General features: G+C 35.6%; 2 protein-coding genes and 1 non-coding gene across 3 annotated transcripts in view; 1 reads left to right on the forward strand and 2 right to left on the reverse strand.

The window, feature by feature from the left end:
• Window positions 1–22858, forward strand: part of IL1RAPL1 (interleukin 1 receptor accessory protein like 1) — a 922977-nt gene that overhangs the window by 426729 nt on the left and 473390 nt on the right. The window lies entirely within an intron of this gene.
• TRNAG-ACC lies at window positions 15912–15983 on the reverse strand. The gene has a single exon. It is a non-coding gene; the product is annotated as a tRNA-Gly (tRNA).
• LOC102508490 (transcription factor SPT20 homolog) lies at window positions 20030–22372 on the reverse strand. Its single transcript, XM_032475212.1, has one exon. It carries the CDS (start codon window positions 22340–22342, stop codon window positions 20030–20032), a length of 2313 nt encoding a protein of 770 aa, XP_032331103.1. The 5' UTR covers window positions 22343–22372.

The following is a 22858-nucleotide window of genomic DNA, read 5'->3' on the forward strand; positions in this document are numbered from 1 at the left end:
AAAAGACAAGGACTTTGTGATGGCTATTTTTGCCTTTGTCCCCCTAGATTTGAAAACGTATTTAAATTATAGATGTCGAGTTTGTTGGAAAGGTGTCAGTAGTGATTTAACTTGAAAAAATGACAGTTAATAAAAATGATATGTAATTTTTTACAGTATCCTTGATTCTCTTGTTTTTAGAGACACACGTGTATGTAAATACTTCCAAAGGTATATGATAGGCAGACTTTTTGCCTGTATATGAAAACATATCTGAATTATATTGGTTATTTTTTGTTTATAAACCTGACCTCCATATCCAGTTACCTGTATTAACAATATGTATACCTCTGTCATTCTGATTCCTGGCTTTATCTGTAAATAATTTTGTTTTCTTTTATTTTTAATGATATGCACGAAAATATAAATATTCCAAAATAAAAAACGCTAACTACAAACTTATGAAATGGCTTTGGAAATTTTACTGCATTATCTTAAATGATAACTGAGAAGATTTGCCCAGTTTTAAAACATACATGTGTACATACTTATATACATTTTTAATGTTTCTATCAGAATACAGACTAGCATAGTTTTTGAAGTTTAAAATTCAGTTGAACCTTGTCAGTCTTAAAGTTTAAGCTGACTATGGATTATTTTATCTTAAGGCTTTGTCAGAGAGATAAAGGAGCATATCTATATAAAATGCCTTTCTTATTTATAGAAGGAAAAAAGGTTAGTATTCTCAACTTTAGATGAAAATCAGTAGCCATAAGGGAATATAGTACTGTACTAGCTAAAAGAGATGCATTGCAGTTCATGATCCTCAGTTCATACTCATTATGTGTGTGACCTTGGGAAAGTACCTTAACCTCAATTAACTGCCATGTCCTACTCTGAAAAATAGGAGTTATAATAATGATACATGCAATATGTATCATAGGATTTTTTCTGTATTAAATAAGATACTACACACAAAGGTTTTAAAATAGATCATAATTAACAGATATTAGTAATTACAATTATATATTATATTAAAATTAATTTTAAATTTTTTTCTTGAGATACCTCTTTTTTATTTATTTTAACTTTTTTTATTGATTTATAATCATTTTACAATGTTGTGTCAACATTTTTTCCTGAGATACCTCTTTATATTGAGCTCCTAAAGAACAGAGAGACCATATCTTAATTTTTTTTTTCAGCAATTAGCACGATTTCCATCCTTCAAGGCTTGAATAAATGACTCATTAAGTGAATGAGTAAGCTGTTGGCTGAGTTAACTGTAAAGTGCATGAGAGAGGCATATGAATTTAATTTCTTTAAGAGATGTTTACTTTTAGTATTATATGGGAAATAGCACATATATATCTGATATAGATATGTATCCTAGCCAAATGCAGTTGAACATAGAATGCTATATTTACAGTGAGTCTAAAAGTGTTAAATTATGGGTTTTGATTCTTTACATTTACAAGAGGATCTGTAGATACTACTAAAAGTTTGCTTAGCTAGATTGTTAAATATTTGCTTTTAATTTTAGACAATGATTGACTTAAAAGAGAAGCTTGTGTTCTTATTAAAAATATTCCTTTTTCATACTCATTTTCTGTATTATAACTCCCTGAGGGGCTAGTGACAGAAATATAGCTTGAAATATAAAAGAAATATTTTGACTCAGTAACTGAATACTCTAATGGTAGGACTGTCACTGTCACAACTACAGATGTAGCTGAATCTAGAAGTTCAACTGATATTATTAGTACTTGATCTCTTTTCTTCCTCTTCCCTCTATTCTTCCCCTTCCTCCCACTCCTCTTTGCTCTTCTCCCGCTCCTCTCCTTGTGCCTATCTCTGCTTCTCCATCTCTTAAATGTTCTCTTCCCCTTCCTCCTACTCCTCTTTCCTCTTCTCTCCCTGTGCCTGTCTCTATTTCTCCATCTCTTAAATGTTCTTTCGTTTCCCTATGTTGGCTTCATTCTCAGTCAACCTCTACCCTTCTGATGATTAAAATGGCCCCTGATAGCCTCAGGCTTATATGGATCCCTGATCCACCACCCCTCCTTTGAGAAACCTGTTGATTTTTGCTAGGTCTACTTTTGGTTGCATACTTCGATCATATGCCCATGCCTGAACCTGCTCAAGTGGCTAATGAGTGTAGTACTTTGATTGGCCAGTCTTGAGTCATATGCTCACACCCAAGGCCAAGGATAGACTTTGCCTAACAAGAGCCACATGGACTGAGAACTGTGATCTGTTCTCCCAAGTATATACTGGGAAAATGCAAACACACTCACACACACACACACACACACACACACACACTCACTTCCTTCCCTCCCCTTCCCTCCCCTCTCCTTCTCTTCCCTCCCTTCCTCTCCCCTCCTCTCTCCTCTCTTCCCTTCCCCTCCCCGCTCCTCCTCTCCCCTCCCCTCCCTCCTCTCTTCTCCTTTCCTCTTCTCTCTCTGAAATATTGCATATCACCATGGCAATGACCCTGAGAGAGAAACTGGACCAGACTCTTAAGCAGCCCGGCATACTGGAAGGATATAGGAAGCACATCATTTCGACTTTTCATTTTGTCTGTGTACTGTTAGCCATGTTACATAACTTTCTAAGCATTCATTCCATCACTGCCAACTAAGGAAAATACATAAGATTGTGATGAAGATGAAATTAAATATTGCATGAAGATGAACCTAATCTAGTACTTAGCACATAGTAGATATTCAGTATATATTAAATATATCATTGCTACTTACCCTTTGACAAAACTACTTTATGATTCAGAAAAGGGAATTCAGGAGTAGGGAACAGGTATAAAATCTTAGGTTATAGTGGAGGAAACACAGTAAACAGATAAACAAGTGTATGTCTGAACAGAAAGTAAAGTGTCACTTTTTCCCCAACTTTAATTCCATGTAGCAGTAAGAAGACAGAATAAAATGAAGATAGGTGTGATTAGAAAAAGGAGGTCAAGAATGTAGTATTTTTTTTGAGGATGAATCATTCAACAAGTACATTTGCATCTGCTCATTAGTGATGTGTTTGGGCAGCTCTGCCTTCACCTTCCTCAGTCACAACAAAGGATAGATGTTAGCAGAGGAAGATGTAGAGAAAGACAGACATACATCACAATATGAAGACTAATTTAGTCTATTTTCTAATTAAATATCAGTGTTTAAATTGTAAACATGGCTTAGAATGTAGGCTAGTATCACCTGATTTGTCTAATTATGCTAACATGCAGATTAAAATAATGATGGTAAAAATACATTTCTCTTTAAGTTCAAGTAAACATCATTAAAAGCAAGTGGACTATGCAATGTCAAAGAAGGAGGATAACAGGGCACCGCAGCTAGGCCACAGGTCCCAATGTTAACAGAGAATGAAGCCTTTTTTTCTGAAATAAAATTTCTAAGATTAATATTTAAAAAGCTCCCTTAGACAGCTCAGCGTCATTACTTCTGGAGGTCTCTCTCATAAGTGCCTGAAGGAGGTGACAATTTCTACACTGTTGGCCAACAAGTACTTGGGTAATCAAAATAATGTACTTGTTGATTTTCCCCATGTATTTATCATTTAAAATGAAAGTAGCTTTATCTTTTGCAGGTTGTTAAAAGAAAATACAAGCTTCTTGGGAAAATACAGAAAATAAATACACAAATTATTAATAATGGTTTTCTCCTGTAGTGGGACTTTGGATAATTTTTGCTTTTTCAAAAATTTATTTTCCATATTTTGTCCCAATGAGCCTAACAAGGAGAAGCTGAGATGTCATGAGAGGAGACCAAATGGCTCATGACAAAACAAGGCAGGGACAGAGAGGTGGTACAAGTTCAGTGATTCCTGGTTTTTGTTCTAGTCTAGGCATCCCCTTTTTCTTAGGACTTAGGTGAATGTTTTCCTTTGCTTCCAAAAGCCAGTCTAAAACAGGGACTACACTATACATTTGTGTTTATTAACTATTATTCCATAGAACCAAGCACATTGTAGAAACTCAGGAATAAAATATCCCTTTGATTTTATTAAATGCCTAATTTTCTGAAAGTATACAATAGCATTATTCGATTGAGATATGGTGAAACACATTCAGTGATGACTTTTAAGAGAAGGAAACATTCCCTAAAGCCAACCTTATAAGATTCTATGAGAAAAGATTAGTTTGTATTATTTTACATCAGAATACCCATACCTGTATGTGCATCTGTATATGTATAATACTCATTTAACTAAGGGCTAAACTTTTCTGAGAAACTCATTTAATTAACGTCCCATTTTTGCCCCCCATTAGTCACACGTATGTACACACACACATGCGTGCGCGCGTGCGCACACACACACACACACACACAAGTAGATAGTAGAACAGGGGAGGAAATTCTGCATTAAGGACACTTCAAACAGGTTAATGTAAATGAACAGGATGCTATGCACAATATGAAAATTGATATTTATTAGCACACTTTGCATGAAGTGCAAATTTTTCAAAGCTTTGCGATGCATATGAAAACATTCCATTTTTATGGCCATGTTTCATTATTCAGTAACATGCATTACTTTCCGTTGTTCCCAAATGCAAATTGTAAATCTGCTCAGAAGTTTCACTAATCTAGGATTTCACTTAATCTTTTGTGGTTGACCTGATCATTGCATTTCAACGAGAAAAGCATTTTAATGGAATTGAGTATAGAAATAGAAGATCATGTATCATTGAAATTAAAAGTAATGAAGTTAACTATTCATTTTAGTGGCTTCTTTGGGCCGCACTCAAGCCAATATTTTCATCTGTGGAATTAAATTTTATCATTATAAACATGAAATATATTTTATGTGCACAGGAAAGGGAAATTTTTAAAAGCCCCATTCATCCATTCACTTATCTAACTATTCATCTTACATAGACATTTGCCTTGATTCGCCTTCCTTTTTAAAAAAGTATTTATAATTTCCATGTATTTTATGTAGACAAGTAAAACACAAATCCATTCTTATTGTAAAAAAGAAAATTAAAAAATAAAACACACACAGAACATTTTAGTCTCCCTTGGCCAGTTCTCATCTCTGTTCTCTAACTTCTCTAGAGGTAAGCAGGTTTAAAACCAGAGCCCAAGCAATCAGATATTTTTTCACTGAAATTGTATGAATTGTTTTGCAGATAATTTTTATGCACCTTCGAAATTTACCCATGTCAGTACATATAGGCTTAACTCAGTTCATTTTAACTCACGAAGAATATTTCACAGAGCACACAAAAATTTTATCAGATCATTTCCCTATTTGTAGATGTTTAGGATTGTCCAAATGTTATATCATTACAAACAATACTTCAGTTATAATCCATGATTATGCCTCATTGTAAGCATACGCATGTAGTTCTCTGGGAAAAAAATATTAGGAAGGGGAACCGATAGTCGTACGGTACAAACATTTTTAATTTTAATAGGTACTGTGAATTTGCCCTCCAAATGTTGGTACCAATTTACTTTCCCACCAGCAAGATGTAAGAGTTTATAGGTCCCCTATCCTTCGGAAGCACTGAAAAGAGAAAATGCTATTGACATGTTATTTTAATAATAATTTCTCTGATTTCTAGTGATATGTGGTTTTCATATACTTACTGGATATTTTGTCTTTCTCCTCTTTGAAATGTCTCTTCATAGCCTTTGACCGTTTTTATATTGATTTACTTTATTTTCTCAGTGATTCGTAGATAATACTTTGTTTTTTTATCCTTTGCAGATTTTATACAATGCAGATATTTTCTTAGAGTGTGCTGTTTATCTTTTTTACTTTACTTAAGTTGTTAAAATGTTTTAAATTTTATGAATTAAATATATTAATCTTGCATTTCATGGTTCTTTTTTTCCCCTACTGTTGTGTGTTTAAGAAAGCCTTCCAGCCTTCCCTATTGCAGTATCAGAATCTAAATTCTGGTATATTTATAGCTTTTTTTGATGTATAATCCATCTAGGATTTATTTTGTGAATGGTGTATGGTAGGAATTGGTGTATATACGAGTATGTGTGTGTGTCATAATATATGGCAGTTCTTTTGAAATACTAAGTCACATTACAAATCACAGACAACTATGGAATGTTAACTCAGTTACTTGGGTAGTTAGCAAGAGTTTTATGTTTCTTTACCCTGTGCTTTAAATATTTCCTCTAAAATAAGAATGTTATTTCCTGGTTATTTGGGCTACCACCAAAATATATTCCTTCTTGCTTACTAAGGCCAATTCAGCTTTTGATTTAAACCCCAAAACTCTCCAATGCAGAACAGACCCACTTCTTCTCTCTTTTGTACTGGTGGCAAGATTCTTACCTAGTTTAGTCAGTATTAAAGTAACACCCACTTCTTTCCCTTATAAGGACCCTTGTAATTCGATTGTGTCCATCTAGATAATCCTGGCTAATCTTCCCATCTCATAATCCTTAATTTAATCACATAGCAAAGTCCTTTTTTTTGCCATGTAAGGTAGTATATTCACAGATTCCGGAAATAAGATGTGGACATCATTGGGGAACCATTATTCTACCCTCTGTAGTGCTCATCACTGTTCCATCTCACTTGTACTCATTGTAGAGATTTGTGGGTAGGTATGGGAGGAGGGAATATAGTGGTAGGAGTTGGGAGGATCTGTGGATGCCTTCAGCTGAGCTCAAGTCTGTACTCTTAGTGGGGGGGTTTCACTTAAAAGGGTATGTGGCTAAGGAGGCATCATAAAAGATACCTTTAGCATCATCCCTGAATTGAAGGAGTTAAAAATAGGAAATTGCATGATAAAATTAAATGAGTTATATTTTGTAAAACAGAACAATGCCTGAGCAGAGTAAGCATTATATATAATATAGAAAAATATTATATATAGATATAGAAAATACATCTATTTTTATTTGTTAAATAAAACCAAACAATAATATCCACAAGGAAAGGAGTTTTAAGGAGACAGTTGACTTGTAAATGTGATATATCCTCTTGACCAGAAGAGCTGATGGATTTTGTAAATTACTTTCCTTGAGGTATATTAAACCTTCACTGTTGATTGTCAGGAGGAAATACACCTTCACAGGTTTGTCCAGTGGTGGTGATGATTGTGTATGCATTATACACTTGTCAAATTTTTATAAGAATACCAACTTAAAATCAAGAGTGAAATGTAGGGGGTAGGGTATATAACTTGGTGGTAAAGTGCATGCTTAGAGTGCACGAGGTCCTGGGTTCAATCCTCAGTACCTCCATTAAAAAAGAGTGAAATGTATATACTGAAAATGACATTATTAATTGGTCTAGCTCATGTTTATTTATTGAACACTTACACAATGCTAGATGCTACAGAGCATCAATGGCGAGTAACAGTCATGTTGTTTGAGGCTTTTAAAATATAATAATGTGAATTCTTTGTATACACGTACTTACAAAGTAGATTACATTATGGCCTAAAGAGAACATAAACAAAGGGCTATAAAACATTATAAATGAGAGTAATCACACATGTAAAGATATCTTAGAGTAAGTAGTGTTTGAATTTTTGGCTACAGAGGTGAAAATTAGACAGAGACACTGCAGGCAAGGGATTAATGTTACCTAAGTTAGATAGAAAATCCAAGGATATAAAATCAAAAAAAAAAAAAAAAAAAAACCAAACCTTTGACAGAAATAGAGAATGTTGGACCTATGATCACAGTGAGAGAGAAAATGGAAAAGTTCATTGTAGCTTTTATATCATATCCCATTGTGAGGAGCCTGTACTTAATTCCATAGGAGGTAATGAATTTTGAAGAGGCAGATGTGTCATCCAATCTACTTTTAAGAAAAGTTGATTTGGCTGTCATATATTGGATAAATAGAATGGAGGTGAGATCAGAGGGAGGGATAATAGTTAACAGCTCATTACCAAATGGCCTAAGTGAGAATTACTGAAGGCTTTGACTAGAATAGTGGCAAAGAACTGGAAAGGAATGGGTGGATGTGAGAGACATTGTGTAAAGCAGTATCCACATGATTTAGCAACTGATTAAGTAGGAAAGAGAGGGGCCCATAATGACTGGTTTCCTGCTTGGATGACTAGGATAATGTGGTATCAGAATAAAAACAGGAAATTGGGCAGATTCTTGACCAGATGATGTATTATGGTCTTTAGATGAATGGATTTAAGATGCTAGAAGAATTTTGAGGATGACTGTTTCAAACAAGGATTTGAAAATGAGGTTGGAAGTTCAGGAGAGAGTTAAAGATAGAGAAAGAGATTTGTGAGCTTTAGTCTAAAACAAGCTTAGGATGGGGAAGGGGGACTTTGTAGCTCATGTTCTATGAACTCTTCTTACGTGCCCTTTCCCCACATATGCCAAATGGTCATCTATCCTATATTTGTTCTTTGAGTCCATAACATCCTGGGGCAGGCATTTCTGTTTGCACCATTCAGTTAGAAATTTCTTCTTTATTTTGAGCTCTCAAAATTTCCTTCCTCTTGAGCCAAGTTTTTTTTATCTTGGGACCCTACCCTAGAGCAATTGCAGTTCTTCAGTCTTACAAAAGCTCTTCTGATATTTTAAGAAAGCTATAACATCCTTGTTTAGCCTACTCTTCCAGTAAAACAGGGAGTGCAAATGGTGTTCAGAGGCAATGTAATATCTCCATGCCTTCTTTGGCTGTGATCCTTGCTATAGTTTTCCCAGATATAAATAAACTTAGAGAAAACACAAGACAAAACTTGAATGAGTTCTGAGCTCAATAAATCTAACATGCAAAAGTTAATTAAGAAATCTCTGATGGGAATCATTGGGGTCTCCCTATGGACAAACGCATGGGGACACATGTGTACCTCTGTCACATCTCCCCCTTATTATACTCCTATACTCTTTTATAAGCTAAACATCTCTAGTTCTCACAGTGATTCATATGACATAGTTTCCAGTCACACCAATTTCTAGTCTAACTAACATGGAGAAGAACAAGATTAACCTCTCGCTTGGTCTACACACTGTGATTTTTTTTTTTTTAATTTTAGCTGAAATCAGTTTGTATACATCTCCCAGCTGGCTCATAGTCAGTATGCTGTGGCTGATGTCTGGTAACCGTCTGCAGCTGACTGTAACTAAGCGGAGGCTCTTCCCTGCACTTATGTTACATTTTGCCTTGTTACAGCTGACATTACTCTAACCTGCATGATCCTTTAGATCTCAAATCAATCATATTTATCAGGTTGCCTTCTATATCTCCATTTAAGACATTGTTCACAATGTCGAATGGTAAACAACTTATGTTTCAGATAGAATCCTTTTATCTAGCCACGTTTTTCCAGTTTCGGGGGACTGACATTGAAATGCTATAGAAGTACAAAGTGCTTTTTAAAATAAGATGACACTGCTGTTTTAACTTGAATTTATTTACATAAAACAACACTATTTTTGGTTAAGAGCCTTGGCTCTTAAATCAGCAGATCTGAGTTCAAATCCTATTCTATCATTGACAATTTATTTCTCCTCTCTGAGTCTATTTCCTTAAGTGTCAAAGGAGGATACGAATTTCTTCTTCCTAGGATATTGTGAGATGATGTGCATAAAACACTTAGCACCATGTTTGGTACATAATAAGCAATTGGTTATTATTTTTCTCTGAAAGTCTGATTACAGTACAAAAATGTCACTTTTACATTATTTGCATTCACTTTCATATAGAAAAAAATATATAATTAAATACTTGAAAAGAAACGTCTAACATATATGGAGAGCATCCATTTTGTTTTTGTTTTTTTTTCCTAAAAGTAGATTTCGAATTGCTCTACCCTCTTCCTATCCTTCATTTTAAGGGTGATCAAGGCCAAGGGAGCAGTCTAGAAATATGTGGCCTTGGTGTCCTTACTTTGTGCTTTTGTCAAAGCTGACATAGCATCATCTGTGACCCTCAAGAACCATCCTGTTTATAAAGAATATTCCATTACTGATTTGCCGTGGCTAACCCTGAGTAAAAAAGGATGTTGGGGAGCTGGTGGGCATTACCCTATTTCAGTGACTGCCCCTCTCTCCACCACTGTATGCTTTATTTCTACTTTCTTGTTGACTGTATTTAATGTAGTATTAAACCTACCCCTTGAGATTTTTATTTTATTTATTATATTTTATTGTCTGAAAGTTCTAAGAGTGTTTTATTTCACATTGGTTAGATGATTTTTATAGACAGATATAGAAATATCTATATATGCTTTATGCTTGTCTTTTATTAAACTTTGTTTTAAAATTGCTGGTTGATAATGCTAAATCTGTAGTTTTACTACAGAGATCTGAGAGATAGCTATCTTTATTCTTTCTCATGATTCTTGTTCAAGGCACCTTATTTCCTTTTGTACTTAGTTGGTTTTTGTTTGTGTTTTCAATGAACTGGTCATTTTCCTTTGGATATTATTTTTTTATATTATTCTGGGGGATTCTCTGAGGCCTAGGATAAAGGGGAACTCTTTTGGAAAGGATTTCCATTTGCCTTGGCAAGTGCCTAAGGTGTGATCACTCTGGGATTACTGTAAATTTTGCCATTTGCAGCAACATGGATAGACTTGGAGGGCATTATGCTAAGTGATATTAAGTCAGTCAGAGAAAGACAAATACTGTATTGCATCACTTATAGGTGGAATCTAAAAAATACAATGAACTAATGAATGTAACAAAAAAGCAGACTCATAGATACAGGGAACAAGTTAGTGGTTACCAGTGTCAGGGGGAGGGGAGGGAGAGTGGGAGGTACAAACCATTGGTTATAACACAGGCTCAAGGATGTATTGTAAAACATGGGGAATATAGTCAATATTTTGTAATAACTGTAAATGGAAAATGACCTTTAAACTGTATAAAAATAAAACAATTTTTTAAAAAATAAGAAAAAAAGGTATAAGAGAAAAGCAAAAAAAAATTAAGTGAAAATCATAGCTTGAGATTTTTTGGAAATATATATAAAAGTACATGAATTTGTGCTATGAATCTACTTTAAGGATGTGTATGAGGTTGGAGAGGGTCAAGTTTAGTTATGTTTCATCATTTTCTTAATAATGTAGCCCTGAGCTTTACTAAATGGAGGTTGTTTCCACTTTGGGATTTGACCAAATCCCTTATTCCTACCCTTCCAGACCTCTGCCACCATTAGACCAAGACTATGGTGACTGAGATTACTAGGTCTAGTAACTACCCTCAAGAAAATGTCTTCAGTGGGCCTCTTAATTCTCTGAGCTCTATTTTTACTTAGATTTTGGTCTAGAAATCTTATGAACTGTTTCATTTTGAGAACAAAATCCAAAATTTTTCAGTGGAAGGATTGGTCCAAATAACCTACTTTGCCATATTACTAAAAATAGAACTTCCCCACTGTTTCTTATATAGGAGTTTTCTCAACCAGATTTTCTATTTACCATTTCAGATTTCTTGGACATAATTCTCATTCTCTGACTGCTACTGACTTTCTAATCTCCATTTTAACTTAATTTTCTCCTTTAGACAATACAATCTATATCAACCATAAGCACCTTGAAATAGTTAACTCTCATTAATGATAGGAATTTTCCAAAAAAAAATTAAAAAAACAGGTGATTTGGTTGTGTGATTTCAGAATGGATGCATGACTGGAGAAATATTCAAGACTTGGAAAATTAGTTGAAATAAAAAGATGTAATGAGAAATTCATGAGTAGAAAGAGAGCATTATTGAGATGATTGACCAGGCCATTTAGATTGTTAGGGAATTAAATAAAGCCAGGAAGAAGTTATGGGATATAAGGTGATTAAAAGCAGTGAGACAGGAAGGAATGATGAAGGAACTAGAAGCATAGGAGCCTGTGTTAATCTTGGAAAATTCTATCCTGTATTCAGATTTTTAAAAAACCAATTAATGAATATTTGTCTATTGACCACATAAATCAGGGCTGTTCTGTAGTCTTCTCTTTTCTTAGAACTACTTATCAGATACTCTCTATAACAGAGGATCTTTTGACCTCTAAAGAATATTCTTGGTACATTTACTCATCAAATCAATACCTAGGAACAACAGAGAAATGGAAAGTTAATAATGTAAGACATCTGATATGTTATGATTTTTCTTTCATCTGGAGGTAATAGAATCAGAGAAAGTATGGATCTCATGTTTTTTGTATATCAGATTTTGTCTCCTGCTGTTGTTCCTCACTTGGAACAGTTTAATGTACTAAAAATGAAAGAGGGTATAATATGTGATTATATCATGAATTATAATATGTGAAAAATATATGTAAATAATTCTTTATCTCTGAATTTCTAAGTTTTAAAGCTTAAAGTTGCTCAGCCATCATTAATCATTTATTGAGCTCCTTCATCTCTGGCATTATGGTGTTTTGTGTATGTTTTCCCATTGAGTCCTCACAAAATCCTATGAGGCAGAAATTATTTTTGCTATTTTATAAGTGAAACTGAGACTCATAGAAAATTAGTAACATGTAACTTTATTGTTTATGCATGTCTCCCCGTTACATTTACTTTCATGTGCATTTTAACTGAGATCCTCGTATCAAGCCTGTGAGTTAGGTCAGATATTGTTATTCCCTTTTTGCATATGAGGACTTAGAGGCTCAGAGGTGTGACACTTGCCAGAACAACAAGTACACTGATATAAATGGTGCTCAATCTCAGTGCTTCTAATTTACAACGTATTAATTTTTCTACATTGCCACACTTCTTTGAAAGATAAGTGATGATGATAATTATAACTTTAATGATTGTGCAGAGCTTGGGATTTAGAAAACCATTACTAACCAATAATAACTATATTTAGTAATTTGTATCTTATATCTAATGCTATGAGAAGAACCCAAGGAATGCATACAGCATGTGAAGAATTCTAGGAAGAACGTAAAAAGTAGACATTATAATCATAAATGGCAATCTGTGTCCCAGCAACTTTTAACTTTGTCAGGTATGTTTTTTAAAGATATTTTTCTTTTTCCTGTGCTCCAATGATTACAGCCAGGAAATAATTGTGGCATAAAGTTATAACCCCAATTTAATTATTTCGTTCTTCTTGGGTATCAGAAAAATCTCTTTTGTAAATTTAGATGTGATGATCAAAGTCAAAAGGAGTGTGTGAGGTACACTGTTGTGCTGATTGGTTGGAATTGTCTTTTCATTTTAGATTCTTAGTTTAGGTAACAAAGCACGTCATGGAGCCATAGGATCAGAGGGAAAAAAAACATATCTGTTAGCTATTTATAATTCCAGTATTAAAAGGCATACTCAGTGTAGTGCAACTCTGGAATTATAAAATTTTTATAGTATTAAGTTAGAGTTTAAATAGCTGATCTGAGGTCAGGCAACTAATAAATGGTGGAGATTGGACTTAAACACTATCTACCTTACCTTAACCTCATACTCTAAACCCTTAAGCACCCTAAGCATTTCCAGGATTCAGGGTTTGGTAAAGTGGCCAAGTGTGGGTCTTGGGATCATATTAAAACTTCATGAATTTAGATTCACTTAAATGTTTTTTAGCTATATAAGTTTTGGGTTACAGATGGAGTAGATTAGTCAGGAAATAATTATAGGAGTCAGAATTAAAATAAAGCTCAGATTAATTATAGCTCACATAGTTCACTCTTTTATATGTTGTTTCCTTTTAGTACATAAATACAGATTGAATATTTTTAACTTATTTCTGTCAAAACAAAAATTTTAATGCTGATTTTTATGTTGTTTTTGTTTACAGTGTTTGGTTGAATTAAGGATTTTTTTTTTTGGTTACCTTTTATTTTTTAACATTTTTTATTGAGTTATAGTCCTTTTACAATGTTGGGTCAAATTCCAGTGTAGAGCACAATTTTTCAGTTATTCAAGAAAATACATATATTCATTGTCACTTTTTTTTCTCTGTGAGCTACCACAAGATCTTGTATATATTTCCCTGTGCTATACAGTATAATCTTGTTTATCTATTCTGCATATGCCTGTCAGTATCTACAAATTTTGAAATCCCAGTCTGTCCCTTCCCACCCCCTCCCCCTTGGCAACCACAAGTTTGTACTCTGTGTCTATGAGTCTGTTTTTGTTTTGTATTTATGTTCATTTTTTTAAAAGACGTCTCAACTCAACTGCTACTCTGATTCAACTTGCTCTTCTATTAATGAACATAAAAGGATTTTTTAATTTGAGTTTGCCAATCAAAACACTTAAAAAGCTAATCCTATTTTATATTTCAGAACTTTAGACAAAGAGTAACACATAGTAGTTTCTCAATAAATATTTATTGAGTGAATGTGTGGGATTAATATGCATATATTATTAATATGCCCATCAAATATTTTTTCAGCTACTAGACCAAGGCTTTTATAATTGAAAAGTGTTTTCTTTTAATAAATGTTCAAATTCTGATACTTCTTTTTTCTTAACAGAGTATCTTTCTAAAGCCTCTGAGTTTTTAAGGGTGTTATTGAATATATGTCAATAATGCTTAATGGAAAATTCATTAAATCTTAAGACAGTGATATGCACCATCCTACATAATGCATTTTTTTCAACTGATGATGATAAAACTATGACTCTCAGAGATGAGAAAGTATACTATCTCCTAAACCTAGCCAGCAACAGCTAACCTCTTCTCTGGAAGTCAACTCCTTGCTGACTGATTTAGGATGGCCTCCAATGGAATAACTGGGGAAGCTAGAATCTAGCTCAGTGACATTTTCATCCTCCAGAGGCTAGCTCAGGTATGTTCTCATGTCAACAGCAGAAGTGCAACAAAAAAAGAAGAGATGTGTAACTACTGATTTAAGTCCCTACTTCCTGACTTCTGTCATCCGATTGGCCCAAGCAAGCCACATGATGGACTCAAATGCAGAGTGGAGGTGACATAGCAAACGGTCTGGGTACAGACAGGAGTGAAGAACTGGGTCCATTAATACAACCAACCTACTGCAAAAGTTTAACTACCTGAATCTATTTTCATAAAGTGTATTTGAAATTTCCACTATAACCTTCTGATTCCCTAGTTAGAACTGAATTCTAAAAGATTGACTACCTTAAACACACACACACACACACACACACACATGCACTCTTTGTTCATTTTCTGCTGATCTTGTACAATATAATTCATTAGCTAAAATACTCATTTCTTTAGAGACTGAGCAAAAAAGTAACAAGATTTTAAGTACAAATACACATGATATGTATTTCCTGTTCAGTATACAAGATAAATATTAGCCACATGGCATTCATCAAGTAAAATTTGTGTATATGGACATTTTATTTACAAGCATGCATTGCAAGGAAAGCATATATTTTAAAAATAAAAATGAGCTGATCATTATACAAGCATTCCAGTTGCCTATTATAATGAAATTGCGTTAAGTGTCACTTTTAAAGCAATGAAGATGGCATTTGCATATCAGTTTAATTGCTTTGGATTAAACATTAAAAGATGAGAGCCAGGAGAGCTTATTAAGCTAAAATGAGGGCAAGTGATAAAAAAGTGATATTATGTCAACACTGCATCTGAAAGTCTTTTGCTATTTCCATTTTAAATCCTAAATTGCAATGTTTCTTAAAATTATCACTGGATGCCGTAGAGTCTTGAAATGTAATTTAAAAAATTAAAAGGTTAATGCATGAATTGTGCTTTATCAGTACGATTTGATTTGAAAGCCAAGCTAGAGTTGTCTCCACTTAGTTAGTATTTATTTGTTCTTAATGTACTAGACTATAAGTTTTTGAAGGACATTGTCTCATTTACTGCTGTGTCTTTAGGGCTTTGACATCTGTCCTGTAATAGGTGCTTAGTAAATATTTGTGAATGAATGAATGCAAAGTATGGCAACCCCTTCATAGTCACTGTTAAGCATTTTAGGTGAGTGGCTGGGCATTGCTGGGTTTTTGTGGGTATGTGGGAGGGAAGGTAATGAAGTTTGTTTGTTTGTTTATTTATTGACGGTACTGGGGATTGAACCCAGGACCTCCTGCATGGTAGGCACGTGCTCTACCACTGAGCTATACCCTACCCCCAGGGCATTGCTGGTTTTGATTAGTGTCTACAACTGTACCCATAGGCTCCCTTCCACTCTGAAACACTGTATGCTCACTGGCGTTCTCCCTCTTAGCTTAGGGGAATCATCAGTCATTAAATACATGAAGTCCTCAGTCACCTATATTGAAACAGGCTATGTGCAGTTGGGCATGTGTGAGGCAACTTAATTTGCAATTCAGAGGATCTTCTGTTGGGATGTTTGATTTGGGGCTTATATTAGAATTACCATTTGTTGGTTGTGTCCAGAGCATCAGAAAACTGATGCCATTATCATTTGATAAGTCAATGATAATGCAGATCTCACTCATTTGCACTGGAAAATTAGGACCACTTCCAAGTTGTTGCTCACCAGAGTGATTGTACATATGCCAGATAGTCTGTATTGTTAGATAAAAACATATCCTCTAAATTTAGTGAGAATAACTGCTCCATTTCAGTGATTCTGGATAATTTCCTTTATGGAATGTCTAAGCAGCTTACAAATATTATTTTCTTTAGTCCTTGTAACAACTGTGTGAAAAAGGTCCTATAAAATATCTCCATTTTACAGATGGAAAACTTGAGGCACAGAGAGGTCAAGTGACTTACCCATGGTTTCACAGTAAGTGGCAGAGCCAGGTATTGGGATTAAGACCATCTGGCTCCAGAGGGTTGTGCTCTTACCACCATGCTATGAGCGCTTAGGTGTCTGAGGTTCCCCTAGGGCCCCTGAAAATGAAGTATTTTGTATGCCACAACTGTTATATTGTTGTTTTAAAATTTTAATTGTGGTAAAAAACACACAACATAAAAGTTACCACCTTAACCATTTTTAAGTATACAGTTCATTGCTGTTAGGTAGAGTCACATTGTTGTACAGCAAATTTCTATAACTTTTTCATCTTGTGAAATTGAAACTCTACTCACTGAACAACTCCCCATTTTCCCACCACCTCTGTTTTTAACCCCTGTCATCCCAAACATAGCTTTCCAATCTAATAAGACTCCATCAGACTGTTTTTACCACATGGCACAATAACAAGGAAACAAGAGACAGGAGAATGCTGTCTTATTTGCATACATTGGGATATGCCCCACATTCAAAACTTCTAAGAAATACAAATGCAAAAGAAATGAGGTGATTGGAAATAAAAAAGAGTATCTTATTGATTTGTTGTCTTCCTGTTCCTTTGGCCTTGGAATTTTGTAAAAGAGAACTTTTATGTTAATCAAAATAACCTATGACTGAATAATGAATTGAAGACTATTTCCTTGGTTCAAAGCCAAGAAAACAAACAAAAAAGCTGTATTTAATTTTCTTACTTCTTAAAATTATCTTAACCTCTGCTTAAAGTTAAATTACACTTAAATACTTATAAGATACTATTATTTTATATATATTATTTTTTACAATAATAGTTTCCATTTTGTATTTTTGATGTTTTAAAAAGACAACTATGACATTCAATGCAGAAAATATAAATTACGTATGTTTGTAATTATATATAGTAAAATTTTAACCATTCAGATAAAAGTACTAACGCTATATAAATACATGCAAAGTTATACAATCTATGAAACATAAAAAAAAATTTTAAAGGACATTTATATTAATTTATGTTTTTAATTCTTATTTTTTTTTAATTTTTACTACCATATTTGATTCACAAATAACTCTGTGAAATAGTTTGAAATGTGCTGTAATGAAGGATGATATGCAAATAGACTGTATACAGAGGGGTAGTTCTTAGGCTGAGTACTAAGCTATATGCAGAGAATGGCAAGGAGTTCTTGCTTGAGGGTCTCCACCAACACAGGGAAGTGAAGACGAATATGGCACATCGGGAGCACCAATAATTAAGTACTGCCAAAGCCACAGATGTGAATGGGGAAGTGGTAGGAAATGGGGAAGAGAGACAGACCAAATCCTGGTTAAAAACAACCCCATATAGTCAAGCGAAATAGTTTGAATTTGATTTCACAGCGTATGCAGATGCAGGGAAGGATATTAAGCAAAGGAGTGTGACATGGTCAGAAATGTCACAGATGAAAATATTTTATGATGAATCCATTTGCTAGTTTCTGGACCCATTCTATCTACAGATTTTCCATATTGTTTCCTTAAGTTGGGTGGTGGTTCAGCTGTTAAGAAGCCTGAGAATTTCTCTAAGAATCCCTCAAAGTTCACAAGTTAGAACAGAAGTAGTCAGGGATGATAAGGATATGTAAAGAGATTTTCTATTTTTTTAAATTATTTAAAATTACTTGGTAATTAATTCAGTTACTTTGTGAATTATTCTAATATCAAATAGTAAAGGTTCTGATAGGCTTGGGGAAAAGATGAATGCCATCATATTTGGGCATGTTAAGTGAAAGATGTTTACTAGTCATCCAAGGGGATGCCTCAAGGAGCAAATATCAGTGCAATAAAATAAAATCTTTCAACGAAAATAACTGTTTAACAAATATATTTTTCTGATATTTTTCAGTATCTCATTCTTTTCAAGCAACCTTCAATTCCAGAAAACCGGGAAGATGACTTTTTTGACTGATATAATTTTTTTTTTACATATAAAATATTTTGAAAGTATTATCCACATGTATGAATTTACTCAAGTATTTGGGGGAGGAGGGCATTTGAACTAGCTATTTAATTTCTTACTTTACATTATTACTCTAAAATACATTGTTTAGGAGCCACAGAAATCATTTGTAATTAGCAAGTATACTTAAAGATACCTTAGTATCACAGTTATTCATTCCTTTTCCTATAATTGCCTGTTGTCATTTGTTTCATCAGTTCATCTAAACTTACCATTTTTCATTCACTTGTCCATTTTAAGTCAAGAAGCTTTTACCTTTTCTCTCTCGTGATTGTTATCTTGTCTGATGGGGACAAAATAATTGAGACAGAATAAAGGAGCAAGATGAATGGTAGACAGCAGGGGCATTTGTATGTTATGAAGTGTTTGCAAAATAATAAGCACCACATGAATAATGCATTTGAAGAATATTATCTGGCAAATGATATTGAGTCATATATCCAAATCATCCCTCAATTACTGAAGAACAAATTACAAGTGCCTAACGTATCCAGTTTTATCAGAAAGAGAAAGAATTCACCATGTGGTGCATCTACTAAGAGTAAAAGGGCTACTGTTTACTAAGAGAGGATTAAAATTTGTCTATCTATGTCTATCTATATCTATTTCTACAATTTGAAAACCTAAGGAATATATAATAATATATATTTAATTATATCTGTGGGATTTGAAAACCTAAGGGATATGTAAATAGAGGGAACCTAAGGAACACACATATATATGTATAATTTAAAAACCTAAGGAATATAGAAATATAAAGAGTACAGAATATGTAAATATAAGTAATCTAAGGAATACACATATTATAATAATAATATATAGATGTATAATTTGCAAACCTAAGGAATATATAATAATAATATGTATTTAATTACATATACTTTGAAAACCTATTATCTGCAATTGATTCTAAGTTTGACTTCTATGTAATGTAACAGAACTATCATTTGCAGTAATATTATTACTATAGGTTATTTTCAGCTTAAGTACTTATGCTTATTTCTTTCAAATATTTAATATTTTATTAACTAAAATTAATTTAAAATTAATTTGAATTTCAGTATTCAATACATTTTACTTACATTAACCTTGACAGTAAACTTAAGAAGTAGATATAAGTGTTTACATTTTATAAACAAAGAAATGGAGATTCAGAGAAGTTAGGAAATAGACTTAAGGTTACTCAGTTGCCAAGTGGGGATTTTGACCTCATGGTGGCTAGATCCATAGTCCATTCTTTTTTTTTTTTTTTCAATAAATCATTTCCCTGTTTTTTTAAAAATGCATAGGGTTGTACTTTTGTATATTTGGTACGCCTCACAATGTAAAATACTCAGAAATGAAAGACAAAAATGAAGTAAAAACTCAGAACCCCTTCAATCCAATGCTCTTGCATTGTTGGGTTTTTTTTTTTAAGATTAAAAAGTAATGCAAGCCTCAGGACATTTTACCTTTTGACTGGCTTTCTGTATGCTCACTTGGTGGATGTGGCTGAGCCATTTGGGCTGCTACTGTGGTCACAGCCACTGGATACTGCAAGATTCCGAACTGTATTGGTTGTAGCTGCAGCTGTGGCTGTGGCTGCAGCTGCAAGGCAGAGAAGAGCTGGAATCTCTGCTGAGGGAGGCTGGGCCCAGGTTGGCTCTGGACAGAGCCCAGCTGAGGCAGCATAACTGCCTGGGGCTGCAGAAAACTCTCCACTCTGTTGAGGTTAAGGAGCATGGCTTGTTGAGTGGGTAAGGCCATACTCTGAGTGACAGGACCTTGTACAATGGCCTGTGGCACTGGCTGTTGAGGATGCAAAGTGGTGGGTTGTTGAAGTTGTTGCTGTGGAATCACCTGGTAGAGCCATGGCTGCTGTGGGGCCTGCTGCTGGGTGTTCAAAATGAGTGAACCTGGTGGTAGTTGGAGTAGACCTAAGGACTGGACACTGGAAGCATTTTTAAAAATAAATTGAACACCTCCTTGAGAAGGAGCCTGCGGTGCCATGGGTGGTGCATTTGGCAGGTGGCTGGACTGGATTCTTACAGGAGCTGTGGCCCCCCTGGTGGAGTCCTGCACAGGCTTGGAGCCTCTCCTCAAGGCCTGGCCTCTGCATGTAGGGCGTGCCACTTTGGTGACACTCAGGCCAGAGGATTTGGCCGAAACCTGTGTCCTTTGTGGTGAACCTGCAGTGGACGTGGACGTGGCTGTGGCAGGAAGCATGCTAGCTGGATTCACCTCCAGAGAGGATTTGTTGGAAAGACTTGGTGTCTTAGGAGCAGGGGCAGGAGATGGAGGTGCATGAGAGCTGCTTGCCTGCTGTGAAGTAAAACTGTCACCTGAGGAACTCCTGGCTGAGCTTGAGGGAAGTCTTGTAGGTGGAGGTGGATGTTTGGCTCCCTTGCCTAGCACTGAAGACTGAACATACCCAGTCTTAGGCTGTTCTGGTTCTTTCCCTGGAGAAGGTTGCCTGAGACTGGCTGAGCCACTGGAGCTGGTTGACATCTGGACTGGACATTGGATGCTGTTCTGGACCATTTTCTCAGACCAACTGACCACTTTACCGACATCAGTCTTTGGCCTGGGCATGAAACTATAATGGTCATCTCTGGAGGAATAGGGGTGAGACAGTTGTCTTGTATGTCTGACTTTTTTACATGACCTTCTTTTTCCAGAGATAAGTGGATCGTTAAGTGACTGCATGAAAGGGAGCATTGTTGTTTGAGACTGATCGCCATCTTCACATCCAAATACAGAACCATCTTGTACCTCATGGGTTGGCCAGACTGTTGGTTGTGATTCATCATATGTGACAAAATTCTTCCCTTTAGCGTATTTCTCTACATCCACTTCAGAAGGTACAGCCAAGTCACAGGGTATTTGTTTCCACATATCTGCACAGTTCCCTGCTTTAAAAATTTTGAGGTCATGATGTTCACCTGTTTTAGTTTCTCTTATTTTTTTGCAAGAAGCCAATACTCCTAGCTCACGAGGAGGTGGACACTGGGAAAGCTCTTGCTCCTGATTCAGAGAGGCCAAAGAAAACCTCTTGAAGTTCCTTTTCATGGAGAGAGTGTTCAGCTTTTGCTTGTTATAGAGCATTCTGTTGGCAGTGCAGGCTACTGATATGGAAGGGTCTAGACACAGTGGTTCAGCTGTGGCTAAGATCAGCTGGCTCTCAAGCAAAAGTTTGTCCTCTTGGGTCCACTTCTGGTTATCGCTGGCTATGGCCTCTACATCACAGGCTAAAGTCTGCATCGTAGGACGTAAGAGAATATGCCTGCTTTGGTAACCGGGAGGTTCCCTGTTACTGGACTGCCTGTAGTCCCGGATTTCAGCTATGACACACCCATCATGAAAAACGTTAACCTGGGACTTTTCCAGGAGATCCACCAGAACAGGGGATAATTCTTCTGCGTCTAAGTATTCGAGTAATTCCCCTTCCTCATAAGGCAGCCGAATGCTCTCTGAAAATGATCCATTTTTTCCCTTGAGCATCAGGGAATAGCCCTCCTTTCCTGGGTACAGGTTGACCACCAAACACGGCAACGACTCTCTCCGAACAAGCTTCTCTAACAAGTTCACGTTGCTTCGTAATTCCTCCGGAATGTCAGGCTCTTTTTCACATTCTTCAACATAAATGTCATAAAGTTTTTCATAGAGAGACGTTTGCCCACTAGATGAGTGTTTCCTTTTAGGGGGTCTCTGTTGGGCGCTTTCAATGACATACTCAGCCCTCTCCAAAGCTTGTTCTAAAGCCTGTTGCATTATGGTGTAAAATACGGACCGTAAAAGAAGAGAAAACTTTAATTGATGAAGTGGGATGAAAGTCGTGTCTTTAACATCAAAGTATAGTTCGCAAAACGCCCTGACTCCACAGGGGAGCCACAAGCCTAACTTCAATATGGGCACCAAGAAACCCCGCCTCCAGTGAAGCAGTACACAAAAATCTTGTGAGTTTGTGAAAATACCTGTGTCTGTAAGGGCTGCGGCCTCTGTGCTAGGCCCAGCCTCGCCGTTGCCCCTGGCTAGGCCGGAAGTCAATGTGGCCCGTCACAGAGCCTTCTGTGCGCCTGCGTGCACCCTCGGCCTGACTCTTCCGGCCCGGGGCTGGGCGGGCGGGGCGCCTGACTCTTCCGCCCCGGGGCGGGGCGGGGCGGGGCCCCGCGCCGTCAAGCGGTCTGCGCTTTTTGTTCTCCTGCCTGTGCTTCCTATTGGTGAGTTGGGCCGGACATCCATGCAGTTTTACAAAATAATGACAAAGATTATTTTTAAGAGGCTGAT

Source organism: Camelus ferus, chromosome X (genome assembly GCF_009834535.1).
Source record: "Camelus ferus isolate YT-003-E chromosome X, BCGSAC_Cfer_1.0, whole genome shotgun sequence".
In the NCBI taxonomy this organism is placed as follows: Eukaryota; Metazoa; Chordata; class Mammalia; order Artiodactyla; family Camelidae; genus Camelus; species Camelus ferus.

Coding starts and splice junctions, on each gene's coding strand:
- LOC102508490 (XM_032475212.1), bottom strand. CDS start 22,342: ATGCAACAGGCTTTAGAACAAGCTTTGGAGAGGGCTGAGTATGTCATT.